At 51.4% G+C, this 15,891-nt stretch overlaps 7 protein-coding genes across 7 annotated transcripts; 2 read left to right on the top strand and 5 right to left on the bottom strand.

Annotated features, from left to right (window-relative positions):
• Nucleotides 1-667: 667 nt before the first annotated feature.
• On the bottom strand, nt 668-2,001 carry J7T55_001607 (methyltransferase; the record flags this gene model as incomplete). Its single annotated transcript, XM_053130086.1, has 2 exons — nt 668-1,213; nt 1,285-2,001. 2 exons carry the CDS (start codon nt 1,999-2,001, stop codon nt 668-670), a joined length of 1,263 nt encoding a protein of 420 aa, XP_052991867.1.
• Nucleotides 2,002-4,084: 2,083 nt separating this feature from the next.
• Nucleotides 4,085-4,417, bottom strand: J7T55_001606 (uncharacterized protein; the record flags this gene model as incomplete). Its single annotated transcript, XM_053130085.1, has 2 exons — nt 4,085-4,244; nt 4,305-4,417. 2 exons carry the CDS (start codon nt 4,415-4,417, stop codon nt 4,085-4,087), a joined length of 273 nt encoding a protein of 90 aa, XP_052991866.1.
• Nucleotides 4,418-4,562: 145 nt separating this feature from the next.
• J7T55_001605 (uncharacterized protein) lies at nt 4,563-5,600 on the top strand (the record flags this gene model as incomplete). The annotated part of the gene is made up of 1 exon (XM_053130084.1): nt 4,563-5,600. The coding sequence occupies one exon, from the start codon at nt 4,563-4,565 to the stop codon at nt 5,598-5,600; it is 1,038 nt and encodes a 345-aa protein (XP_052991865.1).
• A 459-nt stretch (nt 5,601-6,059) lies between these two features.
• Nucleotides 6,060-7,526, bottom strand: J7T55_001604 (uncharacterized protein; the record flags this gene model as incomplete). Its single annotated transcript, XM_053130083.1, has 1 exon — nt 6,060-7,526. One exon carries the CDS (start codon nt 7,524-7,526, stop codon nt 6,060-6,062), a length of 1,467 nt encoding a protein of 488 aa, XP_052991864.1.
• Nucleotides 7,527-7,702: 176 nt separating this feature from the next.
• On the top strand, nt 7,703-10,303 carry J7T55_001603 (HET-domain-containing protein; the record flags this gene model as incomplete). The annotated part of the gene is made up of 1 exon (XM_053130082.1): nt 7,703-10,303. The coding sequence occupies one exon, from the start codon at nt 7,703-7,705 to the stop codon at nt 10,301-10,303; it is 2,601 nt and encodes an 866-aa protein (XP_052991863.1).
• A 709-nt stretch (nt 10,304-11,012) lies between these two features.
• On the bottom strand, nt 11,013-12,113 carry J7T55_001602 (virginiamycin b lyase; the record flags this gene model as incomplete). The annotated part of the gene is made up of 1 exon (XM_053130081.1): nt 11,013-12,113. One exon carries the CDS (start codon nt 12,111-12,113, stop codon nt 11,013-11,015), a length of 1,101 nt encoding a protein of 366 aa, XP_052991862.1.
• Nucleotides 12,114-13,743: 1,630 nt separating this feature from the next.
• On the bottom strand, nt 13,744-15,139 carry J7T55_001601 (uncharacterized protein; the record flags this gene model as incomplete). The annotated part of the gene is made up of 2 exons (XM_053130079.1): nt 13,744-14,785; nt 14,841-15,139. 2 exons carry the CDS (start codon nt 15,137-15,139, stop codon nt 13,744-13,746), a joined length of 1,341 nt encoding a protein of 446 aa, XP_052991861.1.
• Between the last annotated feature and the right edge of the window lie 752 nt (nt 15,140-15,891).

Raw genomic sequence — 15,891 nt, 5'->3', positions numbered from 1 at the left:
GTGTCGGCGTGTGTAAGTGGGATGTTGTGCCTGAGCAGAGGTTCTCATGAGGCTGTGCGAAAAAAATGGCCGTTGCCACAATATTTCCAGGTACTGGTGGAGATCCATCGAAGCATCGAGACCACCTGGCGGAGCGCGTCGAACTCGTCGACATGACCTCAGGGCTGGGACAAGCAGGGAACTCCCCACATCCCTCAGCTCGATGGGGCAAGACAGGGGGGGACGGGATGAGCCTCGGGTGACGGATGGTGACTGAAACATACATGGGTAAGCTCCGTTAGGGATTTGTGAGATGGGAGAAGTGCTGTAGGCAGGGAGAAGAGCGGCGAGTCGATCGATCAATCCACCAATTTTGGTCTTGTTGTCTTGGCAGACATCACCCAAGTCCAAAACTTGGCATCCCTGCCCACCGGCTGTCCCCATACTTGGCAGAAGCTTGTTCCCAGATTGGCGAATCAGCAAAGGCACCGGACCTTATGGCCCGGCGAAAGGTCAACACGTATATTCTCCATATATCGTGAAGCTTGTTACAATCTCAATGTGTGAAAATAAATGATCAAAACTCATGTATAAACTTACATACTCTATGTGAATTATAGAGTACAGATACAGACTTTCTGCCACATTTTACCTGAGACAAAAGAAGATACAATTTCTCCCCCTAGCTTTAATCCTCATGCCTTAAAGCACTGCCGTCAACACCTGCCAGGACCGCCTCAACAATAGACTGTTGTCTGCGCCCAGGTCTTGTAAGGGACTGGATCTTCAGTCCCGCACTGTGCAATAGCTTCTGCCAGGCCTCCAAGTCTCTTTCCCGTGTATTCATCAGATGACCCATGCGCATATCATTTTCCCGCTGCATGCCCTCAATGCTGGCGGGTATGGCGCCAGGAGGAAGAAGGACTGTGTCTATCATGAGGATGCTTGTTCCAGGTCTAATGATAGCGACTATGTTCCTGAGAATAGTCGCAGCATCTTCATCGGGCCAGTTGTGCATGATCCCTCTCATAAGATAGACACTAGCGCCTTTCACCGGCTGTTCGTTGAAGAAGTCATGGACATGGAACTGCAGTCGACTCGCAACTGCAGACGGCAGATTCGCCGCGGCCTTCTTGCCAACCTCGACCATGTGGGGCACATCTTGAACCACGAAAGATAGCTGCGGTAACGCTTTCGCCAGTCTGATAGCTGTCTCTCCGTTTCCACCTCCGACCTAGAGCATGAATAGCTATGCGTGAGCAATGGCCCGCTCTAGGTCTGGCAGAGTGGAGTTTGGGAACTTACATCAACTACCAACCCGTCGCCCAGCCGAGCCCAGTCAAAATTACTAATGAGCTCATCAGCCGTGATGATGGGGTTGATCACCAATCGACTCTTCATGTAACCCTCGAATTCCTTCGCCATCTCGGGCGACGAATTGATGTGCTCATAGAAAGGCAGATGTGTCCCCGCCGCGAGATTGTAAGCCGTCTCATCCACCTTCCTCGTGTCGCCCCATCGCTCAGTGGCCTCGACGGCCTTCATCGAGGCTGGGAGCATGCGCCGGGCCGTAAAGATGAGCCAGCTCCGGAAGTCGCCCCCGTCGTCCGCAAAGAGTACACTGAGCGACGTGTGTGCTAGCTCGCCCTGCTCGGTTTCGCGCAGGAAGCCGGCCGTCATGGCCATGCGCGCGACAGCCTGAAGCATTGTCACCGGCACGTTCGCAGCGGACGCAACTTCCTCGTATTCGATTGCCGATGGTTGGGCTGGGATATGGAACGGTACCCGGAAATGGCAAAGCCAATGCATTGAGGCGAATTGTTGGTGCACCATCGCCATCTGAGACATCACTTCCTCAGGCCGCATTGTGAGCTGTTGAAGCTTCATCAGTTCATCCAGCATGGCCAGTCTAGCGGCCTCGGTGGTCTCATCATCTTTGGTGTAGCCCGCATACAAATTGCTAGCATTGTATGCTATCTTATTTGCCGTTTCTTTAAGCAAGGGTAGAGCGTGGTTATCCATGGCTGTGCGAGCAAAATTCGACAATTATCAAGAGTGAACAGCTGTTAAATTGAATATCGATGCAACAAAAATACATTCGCCTGTCGCTGTCGGGGACTCGGTGTCATATTTAAAGAGTCTTCCAGACTTGAATAATAGTAAAAAGTGTTCCATTATTACAGACTGGTAGACTCATCTGAGACTCATGCCTTTGTGTCTTTAAAGCTTCCTTCATTTGCCGTTCTGGTATCAGTATATAGCTGTATTTGGGCTGAAAAGGTGATCTTCTTGGACCCAGTGATATTCTGACTTCGAGGGTACCTCTTACCGTTTCATGTGTATCGGGTTGACACTTGTCCTCGGGCTCCCAAAAGCTTTGAGCACTGTTTCTTCCGCTCCGAAACCTTAACCTTAAAATGTCTGCCTCCATGATAATGCTTTATAATAATCACGTATCGCCTTCCTAATTCTGCACACTACGCTCTCTCGGTACTTCTGATATCGGATGCAATTGACCTACAATTTGCTATCCTCCGGGACAGTCTCTTTCATCTGTATGATGTGTCACTTGAGGGCAACCATGGCGACTTTTCTAGTTACGAAGTCGCAATCCCTTGACACAACCATAAGATTTAGCCGCACAATCTGACATCCATGCGTAGCTTTTCAACCTGTATTAGGTATAGTTGATGACCAATGCTACTGAATTGGCAAGAGTTGTGACCTTCGAGGCCTGACGATCCTCCCGCTCCGCTCGTCACAGCTGAAAGACGCGCAAGTTGAAGGAGCCAGAGAGCCAGTCTTCCTCGGCAGCTCGGTCGTCATATGTCAGACCCTCGGTCTTGATATCACTCCCAGACGATTGCTACTCAGAAGACGCCGAACGCAGATTTTGAGTTTGCTTTGAAAAGATTCAGTGAAATTGAGGGCGAGGTGCGCGCGGCGAAATCTGATTCAAACCACAGATCAAGATTTGCTTGTAAACCCTGCTTTTCAGCCATGCGAGAGTGCCGTAGCTGTCTTCGACTTGCGTAGTTACTGATGATGATCGACTCTATTTCTGCACTCTGTGAAACATAGTCAGCTTCACACGAATGTGTCAGAGCAGTTGGAAGATTACTCCTTAGTTGATTTGATATTTCCTGTGGCTCTCCAACTGCCTCGAGGATAATCATTCGGCAGTTGGTGTTATTGATGAGTAGCTGTGAAGGTGGTGAAGATGCCTTGGGATTCCTTCAAGAATATCTTTTTGAGTCCCTACCTTCTACCAATTCACCTCCCTTTTCTTGTGCGACCAACCACCATTCTCGGTTACAGCTTTCCTTGGCAGTTGACAAGGCTTCCTACAATCTGCCCCAGAGTAGCAGTACACGCTGTAAGGCAGCAGCTCACATGGTCTTGATTTCGAAACCTTCAATATATTTCGTACCTCAGGAAGAGGTGACAGAAATAGGAAGATTTATTTGAAGCTATCGCACCTCTGATGCGGTAATTTATGTACTGATATCGATAAAAGAGGCTGATGAGCTGACCCGGTGATCGTTCAAGCGAAGCTATAGAGTATATGGGCACTGATGCGGGTCGTACTGAGCATGACCAGGCACAAAATGAAAGATCACTACACCATTGGAAACTTGATGGGATTGAGCGACCATACGAAAAGACGACAGTCTGGCTGTCAGAGTATTCAAGAAATCATCAAGTTTTTCATCAGCGAGACATTTCGGCAACTTCCGATCGATGTTCATCCTGATTGGTGAGCTTTCAAAGCAGTGCGTGGAAAAGGAACCGTCTTTAGTGATCGCGCTCGAAGCAACATCCCAGGAAACAGGAGGACACTGGGTAAACGTCTGGTTGGCGTTAGCAGTGCTATCGCGAAGTGATTGAATCTCTTCGTGAATCAAACCTCGTGAATCAAATCGACAGGTATCTTCACCAGCTGGTGAAGAGTAAAATTTGGGTTCCTTATATCTTCACCAGTTCTCGGACATTTCTATCCGAGCTGAAGCGTTGGCGCCGTGCCAACGCCAGGGACGCAGGCGATCGTGCAGGGTTAATCACCCGTCGACCAATGTTTCGTGCAGGTCGATCCGCCCAGCCATTTTTAGCCATGCCCGAGCGGGCAAGCTCCCACACCGTCATCAAATTCCACTGTGGCGTTGGCCGACAGGCCGAGACTCTCGAGCAGCAGCAGTAGCAGCTGCAGCTGCAGCTCGAAAGAAAGCCTGATTTGCCAATCGAAGCGCAGGAGGTGGAGACGCGTCCTGGGTGGTCAGTCAATTGATGATAGTGATGCAATAACAGAAGCTCGGACAGCAGTTCACAGCCCCATAACCCGTTTCACTGCTGCTTGTCGACTTGGTCGATGCGTGGGCAGCTGTGCCTCCAGACTTGGGACTTGATTTCGAATACCGACCAAGCTCTGTTTCCAAAGCATTTATGCCAGAAGCAGGAAAGAATCGCCTGAAAACGGTCCTCGATATCAGTGGTCCAAACTCTCTGCACTTCCCGTCACAGGTCTGCCGAGCAGGAAGCTCTTCGCGGCACATCCATCTGCACCTCGAGATCATCAGCAAGCAAGCATGTCGTCATCCGACAAAGGAGGCCCACTTTCTCGATGGACATCGAACTCATCAACAGCCTGCGCCAGCACGAGTCAACACAGCCAAACTGCAGCCCGACGACAGACATGGGCATCGGCGACCTGGGCCACTGGTCAGAACATCATCACGGGTATGCTCTACCATCGCAGGGATTCCAACGCGAGCACCCGGCAGTATGGCAAGTACCAACGGCTGCAACAGTATGAGCACTTCGCGACGCCCAACACGCTGCCCTTGCCCCCGACGCCGGAGCTCTCGGAGGGTTTGAGCTCAGCAAATCCAAATAATAATATGCGGCGGAACATGCCAACATTGGACCTGCCTCCCCTCCCGCGGCTGCTGGGAAACGAGAATCTGGACGAGTGGGATGATATTCTGGTCAGGACTCTGCGACTCCACGGCCTGGCCGAGTACGTCACAGTGCCATATCCGGGCGTGCCGGAGCCAACAAGCTCAACGCCGTGGGCACCCACCAAGTACCTCGGTGCCGGAGCGAATGCCGCCGGTGTCACCCCCGAACAGTGGGAACGGGACCGCGCTCTCGTGTGCCTGCTGATGACCGGCTCCTTCAGCCTCGACGTCCGCGATACGCTCCTCGCATGCGGCTACGACCCATCCGAGACCAACCCGAAGGCCATCTACGACCTCGTCCAAGAGGCCCTGCCCAAGGCCGCCGGCGAGGACGTCCCCTCGTGGCTGCGCGAGCTCAACGCCATCTCGCCCTCGGAGCCGCGCTTCGGCGGCAGCCTGAGGGAGTACTGCCTGCGGCTGAGCTACCTCCGCAAGCGGCTGTACGTCGCGGAGCCCCAGCCGAACGACAACCTGGTGCTGGTCATGGCTATACTGGGCCTGGGCCGGGACGGAAAATACGAGGACCTGAGCATGGCTCTCGGCCAGCAGCTCGAGAGGGGTGGCTTGAGCTGGGCGCGGTTCATGGGCGATCTGGCAGGCGTCCATGGCCGACAGGTTGCTGAGCGTCGAAAGGCAAAAAGAAGGGTCCATGAAGAACCTGTCTGAGGGGTCTACAGTCGTGGGATTCGCACTACGGTGCGTCCCAGGGACTGTTTAAACACAGCCGATTCCAGCGACAAGGATCTGCATAACGAAGGAGGGGTTACCGCTAGCCCTTATTGAAAACTTGGAACACGTTTGCTTAGCTGGTGACTTGCCCTCCAGAAATCGGGCTTCGAGGGAAGAGCCTTGCAGGCGACTCTCACGAACATACAATGATCTTAATCATCTAAAACAAATACGATGGAGTTCTGGGGGCATTGGGGGACGGAAATATAGTGTACATTAGCTTGGATCTCTTGAACATCCACAATGACTTGGGAGGCGTTACCGCAAGGACGGGGCGGCCCAGCGGCACAGGGGAAATAAAACGTCAGGTCTTTGCATCGGAACAAAACAGGGAAACTTGGATAGCGACATGAATTTCCCAGGTAAAAAATCGAGACCTGGAACGCTGCGAACCCTCTATATCTGTATGAACGTCTGTCTCTCGTCCTTGCTGACTTTAGCAGGCGCTGTGAAGCATTGAACGACGGGCTGCTTAGCCGCTTCGTCTCCGGTTGCATTCAGGTCGCCGACCTTAATGCAATACGGCACTTTGATCAAACTTATATTCTCATCATGCTCGGGAGCAATCCATCTTCCTCCTTTGCGAAATAAGAGCGTGGCAATCTCGGATGTATCAGGAATCTTGCCGGTGAGGTCCGACCATAGACGTTGCCGTTTGCGTAGGGCGTTCACCATATCTTCCCAATTCTTGTGGTTGTCGACAGTGACTTCGAGAGCCTCGTAAACCAGGACCATTGACATTTCCAAGTCATCCAGGGAGTCATGAGATGGATCCGTGTGGCTGACTTTCTCTTCGAGTCCTCGTGACAGCATGAACAGCCAGGTGGCCTTTTCAGGAAGATCTTTCGCATCGGTCTTTTTTCCAGCCACATGTCGATCCAGTATACTCTCATCTAATGGAGGGAATTCCTTTTCTCGCGTGTACCACATCATAAACTTCTGGGCGAGGCCTTCGAGCAGCGACGTTCGTTTCTCCACCTGCTCGATGTCTGTAGTTCCGATGGCCTTTTGACTGAAGTCAATGGCTTGACCGAGGTCCTCGAGGCAATCATCGTGAGTGTACCGCCTTGTATAGTATACACTTATATTGTGCATGACGGCGGATCTCCTGTCATCTTCTGCTGGTATTGCTTCCAAGACATCGCGGCAAACTCTGATGCAATCGTCCAGGTGTTCTATTGTACGACGTAGGTCCAAACGCATGTCATACAGATCGCCCAGACTGTAAAGCAGCTCGATTCTACCGTCTTGATCGGCATTTTCCAGAAGAAGTTCTGTCGTAGAAATCGCCTCGTCGAGGCGCACTTCATCCGAGGTGTCTTCAAATGCAAGTCTTTGCAGCATCAGGAGCGATTGGAGCAACTTGGTCTTTCCCTCCGGACTCACGTAATTTGCTATGTGTTTCATGATTGATATGCCTTCTTGAAGATGTTTATTGTCGCCGCTTTCTTTGTACCGGCATTGTAGCGCCGCGGCGAGGTTGTGGATGTACAGATTCTGGTTTTCATCGTCATCTCGAGAGACTTCAACGGCCCTTTTTGAAGCCTGGACAGCGCCATCCAAACTCGATTTGTCCCCAGAAGCCGTGTAATGATGTTTTCGCATTGCGGCCAAAGTTGTCAGATACATCGCTAGGTTGTCGTCCCCACTAGGTGTGGAATTCGTGGCGTGCTCAGTCAACTCCACTGCTTCATCGATGTACTCTCTGCTCTTGCTTATCTGGAATGCTCGCAAGGCATGGATCGCTTGCTTGATTGCATCTGCTGGCGACAGATTGGTTGTGCCCGAGCTTGAGGCTTCACTCGGATGAGTGTCGTCTTCAAAACGATAAGCCAGTCGACCTGGCTGCCTTGAATGAGCCATGGCTCAGCTTGTTACGAGAGTCAAGCTGTTGGGAGTCAAGCATTGTCGACTATACTTTGTTCTCTAGGACAACAAGTATGCCGAGGCGTACACAATGTTTCCATTGTTGGAAGACTTCGAGGGCTCTTGATTGACTGAGACTTATGAAGTTGGCTGATAGATGGACAGCTCTCTGCATGGGGCTCGCTAGTGTGGGGCAGTCAGACTCATCATCAGAGGCTGAGCGAAACAACGCATCATCTTCGCGCGTCAGCAGATCCGGCCCCACTGGGAAACAGGCAGCCATACAAATGCGAACCGTCACCAAAGCGAAGCAATATTTCACGCCATCATCCTACGTATTGTCGATATACACGGACTCGATGGCCGGGACAGCAAAAGATCCTTTTCTTGACACAGTCGCCCGCTGTTCTCTATGCTTGGACCTCAATCCAAGGTTCCTGCGTAGGCAATGGCGTCGCTTCGGAAAGCTTCCTCCAATCGACACTCAATATGGCTTTACATTGAAGAAATTGGCTAAAAGCGCAGAACTAGACTCGTGTGGAGGCTGTCAGCTTCTCTCAAAAGCCGCGGCATTAATCACCGAGGATGTCGACCTAACGTTCGCGAATGCCCAGTTGGAGTTCTATGACGAGGATCCAGGGATCCAGGGGCTCTGCATTAGACTCACTACATTATATCCCTCCTGCGCAAGTGAAGCTGATTGGGAGAAGGCCAAAGAACACCCGGACCTCACCACCGATTTCTTGACTGGCCCCAGCAAGCGGACTCCCGAAAGAGCTCGAGAATGGAGGATATCCTCGCCTATCTACGAAATATTCTGTGATGACGATAAACTTGATCCGATAGGAGAGGCCGTTTTGCGACAAACCCAACGCCTCGGAAATACAGGCTCGGATGAGGCAGTTGCATGGACTAAATTGAGACTTCACGAGTGCGTCTCGCAACACGCAAAATGCAAGTTGAGCAGCTGCCTGGGACTTCCAGTTCTCCCCACTAGAGTTCTAGACCTCGGAGATTCGTCTGACGGCGGACCTTCCCTACAAGATCCTCTACTCCTAGCCACCGGCGGCAACATGCGAGGCGAATATGTTTGTCTGAGCCACTGCTGGGGGCCGCCAGAAAGCAAACCACTAGACACAAGGACGGAGACAATGAGTATATTTCAGACAGACGGGATTACATGGTCTGATCTCCCGAAAACATTCCAGGAGGCCGTTTTATTCACACGAAAGCTTGGTATTCGGTATCTCTGGATTGATTCTTTGTGCATTATCCAAAATGATGCCGAGGATTGGTTTAGGGAAGCTGGCAGGATGGCAACGACTTATGAGAATGCAACGCTCACCCTGGCTGCCGCAGCATCTTTTAGCAGCCAAGAAGGCCTCTTTCGCAAATCGGCGCCAAGTTGGTGCTTAGAAGGGGCCACCTACCTGCGAAGATGTCCCGATCCTGCTTTCTTCGAACACCAATATACCAGGAACCCATTCTTTTTAGACCGCGTCGCGCCACTTTCGAGGCGGGCTTGGGTACTGCAAGAGCGTCTCATTTCCCGTCGTTTATTGCATTTCACGCCACTGGAACTGGTATTCGAATGCTATGCGGACAACAAGACCGAGTCTGGATATGGCTGGGTCGACTCTACGGTCAAACACATGCTGAACGGATTCAACGCACCTGAGCTGGCAGATGCTGGCTCTACGACACAAGAGATGGTTGTGTCAACGGAGACGTGGAGAAGTCTGGTCAAAGACTTTACTCATCTACAACTGACTCGCCATGAAGACACTTTGCCTGCAATGGCTGGCCTAGCAAAGAAGACCATGGCATTGAACGGGTATTCAGAAAATGACTATTTGGCTGGTCTGTGGAGGCACACCTTCGTGGAGGACATGATGTGGGAGAGGGTACCCAGCTTGGGAGCTGTAGACCGGATCAACAAGAATATCCCCACCTGGTCATGGGCACGAGATGACAAGCCAAAGTCTTTTATCGACCAAGGTGGGGAAAGTCTGGTCCAAGTATGTGACCTAATTGAGGGCGACTGTGCGCCAGACGCTGTTTCTGGCAGTTCTTTCTTGGGTGTCCGGCACGGAGCGCATGTACTCCTTTCTGGATACTTGCTTCCTGCACGAGTCACCAGTTTAGGCATTGCCATCGACGAGAACCCAAGGATGCAGTATTGCCCAAGCAAGGACTATGACTGGTCATCAGATTCCTCGGGCCGGGAGCCTGTTAAGGAGGGCGATCGTGTGTTCGCCATGCCGCTTGTGTTTCGTTCCAGCTTTCATGGTGCCGAGGGATATGGAGTCGATGTCCACGCCCTCGTACTTCGTCCTTGTCCGGGAAGGCAGTCATATTGTCGGATTGGTATATTCTGGTCAACGCTCCTGCATCTCGGTCGCCAATACGATTATATTCTCGAGGGTAATGACTTCCTGTTGAGTGCTTTGGAGAAGCACACAGCAGTCGGCGAATCAATCCTCAACGCCGAAACTACTCCGAGCGAACCCATCACTTCAAACATATCACTTAGAAACGATGATGAAGTCACACCTTTGCAATATAGAAACGCTGAAAACCATACACTTCTAACCATGTACGGTCCCAAGGAAGTCCGGCAGACACAGAGCCTGAAAGGGGCGGATAGTAAATCATATATCGAAATTTTAAGGGGCTTGTTGAGAACGGAGAATGATAGAATACAGGAATGGAAGCAACTCAAAGAGCGCGGACTCGAGCAGATGCACCCGAGGTCAATGATCAGATTGGAATGAAGAAGAGTTGTTGAAAGATTGCAGGAGGAAATGAAAGTTTATGTTTAGTCAGTAACATTAGATCTAGCCTTCTTGCTGATGTTGTCATGAACCCATTCAAAATACAAAGAACCTTGTGTATTAAAGAAGCTTAAAAAAAAACATTCCGAGTGTGATCGAGTCGATGAAACACAGATAATCTAGTTGCTGTGAGCTCTTAGCAAAGATAGGTTGTGGGGATCCCTTATACTTAAGTATAGAGCCACTATTATGCTTATATGGCAAAGCCCTTGGTGACCGAACAGACGGGTATAAATGGAAGAAAACCCAGGTTTTATGATGATGATTCAAATTGGACAGGCAGTAAGCTGAGGTGACCCAAAGGAAGATCAATCTATATTACAAGAGCGTTCTGCAACCTTCCAAAAATGACATTGGAGCCAGGAGAAAAGTTCCAAAGATTAGTCGTTGACATGCTTATGCTTTCGGCGGTACCTGCTTGCACCCTCAGCGGTACCTACACTGGAACGGGATAAGTCATGGGACAGTCACGCAAATTCCCAAAGCAGAGGTTTCGTTTTCATCGAGATTTATTCATTTCTCACGGTTTATATATATATATACAGAGTCCTATAAAGGCGGAAGTTTCCTCAGTTAAATTAAATTTTAGCTCTTTAAATCTATTAATTTTAGCTGGTGGCGCCTTGCTTGGCTTGTTCAGCTGCCGCTCTTAGTAATTCAGCCGACCAAGATGGCCGCCAGTAAACTCTGCAAAGAATACGGCGTCTGGGTGCTGGTTGTTGAGATCACACGGGGCACTGAGGCTAGTAGGAGTGACATACTCCACGAGCTGCTGCGTCTTCGGGTCGTACTGCGCAACGCGGTTTCCAAGGAAGACCAGGTTACCCTCCACAAAGTAGACCTTGCCATCGGTGCCGACACGAATCGGACCTGGCAACGCCAGCAGACCGGAGGAACCAATGCTAACAACACCATCCTCAACCACAGTAGAGTTGCCCGCGGCGCGGATGTCGGCGATGAAGATCTCAGTCACCTCGCCCGTTGTCACATTGACGGTGCCAAAGTTTCCACCGCCTGTACCTGTCCACCAGATGAGGCCATCGGCGTCGACCGCGACACCTTGAACTAGGGACAGCGGTGTTGGGATTTCGTACTCCTTGATCTCTTTGGTGTGAACATCAATGGTGCCGACCCTGTTGCCTAGGATTTCCGAGAAGACCATGGTGCTGCCCGGGCCACCTTGCATAATGAGAGGGGCCGACAGCGGGTTTGGTAGCGGGTAAAGAGAGTATTCGTGGGTGTCAATGTCGAACCGGCCAATGGCGTTGAGACCGACGGACGTGAACCACGCTCCACGGTCGCGGTTGCCAGAGACATCGATGGTGACGCGAATGCCGGCAGGAAGATCATCGATGAGTGAGATGTTGGTCCAAGGGAATGGATATTCGGTCATGCTGCCATCCTTGGGATCCAACTTCACCATGCTGTTGCCGACGACTTCGGAAAACCATAGGTTACCGTCCGGCAGGAACTCCATGCCGCTGGGGAGTCCTACAGGATTGTTGAGCGGGAATCTTGTTTGCTCGCCGCTCGTCAGGTTCACCCGTAGGATTGTGTTTGACGCAATGAGTTCAACCCAGGCAATATCAAGTTCGTCTGGGTGGAACTCGGTCTCACAGGCGGTGTCGAGTACCGAGACAGTGGCATATTCAACAAGTCCTGCAGCCCGTCTAGGCCGCCCATGTCCCTGCCTCCCACTGACGAGAGTCAGGGAACAGAGTAGAAGGGTAGCAACAGCCGGGGTCTTCATTGTTGACCGGATGTTGGGAAGAAAACGAGTGACGATTAAGAATGATAGTCAGGCGACAAGGATTGACAATACAGAATGTTTCGAATTGATGCCGTTACAGCGGGATATTGCTAGAAGTATATAAACACGCAGGGTTCCCGCCAAGAGGGTATTCACTTGCCATTGCTTCGGGCAGTGCGAACTATAGCCTGACAAAGACAGTCCAAACTTTGTTTTGATAATTGAGATGTGCATACCAACCCCTTTACCGGTGGCTACAAATTACTTGAGCTGGCACATGGCTGAATTTCTTACCGTTGAAAACGGACCCCGTTTCTCCTTGCCAGCAAGCACACTGTAAGTGCGGCCAGTTTAGCGAGCGATGAAGTCTGGCGATGATTCAGTATTCCCAGCCGGTAATTGGTCGGGAGTTGGGTCGGGCCGGCCGTTACATATATCGGCATGTACTGCTACAGGTGCCGCTATACCTGATCACGTTAGGGGATCATCGGAGTTTGAGTCGCGGAACATTTGCTTGCTCGCGCGATTGTGGTCCATCCCCTGCCCATTGGCCAGAACTGTCCGGAGGAGCATTCGACCCGCACGTATCGGGTGGGCTGGACCACAATCGCGTGTGCAAGCAGATATCAGAATCTCGGTTCCATGCAGCCCAGGTTGCCCCAGGCTGTCAGACAAGGTTTCTGACGTCGCGGACCGTCCTCAGCTAAATTCAGCTTGCCTAGCAGTAGACGTCGTGTCGTTGACTTCATTCTGTCTCATTCCTCGTGACCTGTGTATCCTCGTATCCGAATCGATCAAGAGACGGTTTGGTCAACCCCGCGGCGAAAAGACTTTCTCATCTCACTAATTCAGCCCAAGTGCCAGAAGTACCGGGCATGGCAATTGAAGGCGCCTCCGTAGAAACCCACTGTCGCATGACGTTGGTCAGCAAACCCACATCAGGAGGATGTGGCGGGGCCGCGCGCGACTCAGCTCAGCTAAACGGCCCTATTCCCTGCGACGGCACAGCAAAAAGTCCCGCCAGTGGTCCATGCACTTTGCTTGCGAGCCCATCAGGAGGCAAGATGGGTATCTATGGGGTGACTGGCTTTTCAATGGTCTCAACTCTGCACGCGAATGTAAGACGGTGGACGTTGCGAATAGCCTGAAGTTGCGAAACTGACAGGATTGATTTATTGGTGATGGTTCCCAGAAGTAAAAAGCTGTGAACGTTGTTAGCTTTTGCCGCTCATGTTTCGCTTCAGCGAGGATCCATTTCAGAATACAAGTTTCCGCTTGGTGATACCGCAGCATACTGCGACAAGTGCGAAGGATCAGTCTTGAAATAAAATTCAATTTCAACCTTATTAAAGCGAACCCATCTATGGACTCAACAAAAATTAGATCCCAGTTAACCATCTCGACAACGCCAAGCATGATCCTCCAGCAGAAGGTCGGCCTCCCTAATTACACTGACCCGAGTTTCCAATTTCGTCAGAGAAATCAGAAAACTAACGTTTCCATTATCTGTCGAGACTGTCCTTAGCTCCCAAGAGCCGTGCCCTTGCAGAATCAAACAGTTCCATAACACTTGACGAGGGCATCCCTGAGGAACTTGCCGGGGGGGGGGGGGGATTCTTTCCTCCGCAATTCACAGACCCTCCTCACCAGCTTTCAACTCCCCATCTGGGTTAGGCAAGAAATTAAACCATGGCCCCTCATTTATATATCGAACAAAACCACTCGCCTTCATGCTGTCACTGACCCAAGGGGAGACACGACGGAGAGCCCTGAGATACCATGTGTCCATAGCCTCGTAGCGCGTGATGTAGCCAGACGCACTCACGATGAAGTCGGCATGTGGCCGCTGTTTCTTCTCGTACTCGTCGAACGTGGCTACCAGCTCGGCACTCGTCGGCTTTCGCATGCCATCCTCCTCGCATCTGCGGAGAAGCGGTACGAGCTCGTTCAGAAAGTGCACAACGCCCTCCACTGCGAGATTGCCACCCAGTCCCGGGTTGACTGTCGCCTTGTGCACTGAGTCTCCTATCAGGACAACCCTGCCACCGGAGTTCCATTTCGTCTGAAGCACTCCCTCTTCTAGCGCCACCATATCTGCTTTGACTCGGCTATCCCATAGGTCCTTATAGGTGTATCCAGGGCCAAGGGCGTGGTCTCCATATTTGGCGATTGTGGCTAGTGTTTGCTCTTCGGTGAAGCGTGGTGTGTTAGGGGTCTTGGTCACTGAGTCACTTTTGACGAACAGAAACCAAAAAACGAGACCAGGAACGCCGGCGGCAGCGACGCCAGATGCGCCTTGGTAGTAGACGTTGTGCACCATGCGCTCCGGAAGAAATGGCTCTCCCTTTGTGTTGATGTTCCTTGAGGTAGCAAAGATGGCGTGATAGGTGCTTTCAAAGCATTCTCGCATCTGTTGCGCGGCAGCGGCATCAGTGCCTTCGATTTTGTCTGCTAGGAGACCTCGCATAGCGCTATGAACGCCGTCGGCGCCTATCAGGATATCCCCCTTGATTATCTCACCGCTCTCCGTCGTCACTTCTACGCCTTCTGCGGACTCGACGAACGAGGCCACTCCAGAGTTGGCGCGAACGCGAGACTTGTCCTTGATGGCATTGTAGATGCAGCTCAGCCAGAACTTACGTTCCATAAATGCGGTATTACGGTCGAGACACCTGGGATTGATCTGCTTCAGTCACTTAACCCTAAGCGTGACTGAGTTTGACTTACATCTTGGATATCTCCCGCAGTATCGCAGAGTCCTCAAACAAGACACCGTGCTCATCATAGTGTCGCCTATCCTGAAGTGGAAGTACTCCTGCCTCGATCTCAGGCCACACCCCTAGCTGCTCCATCACCCGCTGGGTATGAGGGTGAATGGAAATGGATGCTCCCAAATGCGGGGCGATCTCACGCTTCTCCAACAGGACGTAAGAGATTCCAGCCTTCTCTAAAGCCAGTGCTGTCGTCAGGCCTACCAGGCTACCACCAGCGATGATAACCTGGAACGTCTGTGCTGAGTGTTCCATAGTGTCGGTAAATGGTCTATGAGAGACATTCATGGTGTTGTCTTGAGCTATAGTTTAACCACTTGACTACAAGATCCTTCGCACTTATATGTACTGCTGCAGACCTTGAGCCCTAGTGAGGTACGTACTTAGTTGGTACACGCCACCTGACCAACAGATCTCAAGAAGGAAGAAGCTTCAAGTTCTGTATCTCCTCTAGATGCCGGGTCTACACAGACCAAGAAACAGACTATAATTGATCTAATTGTTTAATTTAATAAACTTCCGATTATCACGTTTAGTACAAGGAAGAGATCGTAGGCGACACGTACTGGGTAAGGGGCCACAGTGGAGTTCAAGATGTCAGGTGTTGGAGAAATTTGTAGTTGCGGCAATCTTGAAGAGTCCGACAAACACTGATGCAGCGCTGAGTAAGGCCCCACTAGCTAGCCCCCTTCGGGCGCAACGGCGCGGCCGTTGAAGCGCTGCGGGATTGATCGTCGCAGTAGCCGTTGCTAAGGTCTCTGCTGTCAAGGAAGGCCAGGCCAGAAGGCATTTCCGGGGCCATGATCTCTTCGTACCCGAAGGCAAAGAGTGTAGAGAACCGCGTGGCACCCCTCTAGCGTGCAGACCAATCCAGCCAGTTTCTTCTGGGTACAGTAGAGGCGAGTCAGGTTAGATACCGGCGCTGCCGTCAGTATCCAGGGCTGTACCGACAATTTTATCTCCCCGCAATCGATCGTCGGGCTACAAGGGCCCCATGAACCTGCTGC

This window comes from Diaporthe amygdali, assembly GCF_026229845.1.
Source record: "Diaporthe amygdali strain CAA958 chromosome Unknown NODE_21_length_814164_cov_65_183785, whole genome shotgun sequence".
NCBI classification, from domain to species: Eukaryota; Fungi; Ascomycota; class Sordariomycetes; order Diaporthales; family Diaporthaceae; genus Diaporthe; species Diaporthe amygdali.
The sequence above is the reverse complement of the archived record's forward strand: the minus strand, read 5'-3'. Positions and strand labels throughout refer to the sequence as shown.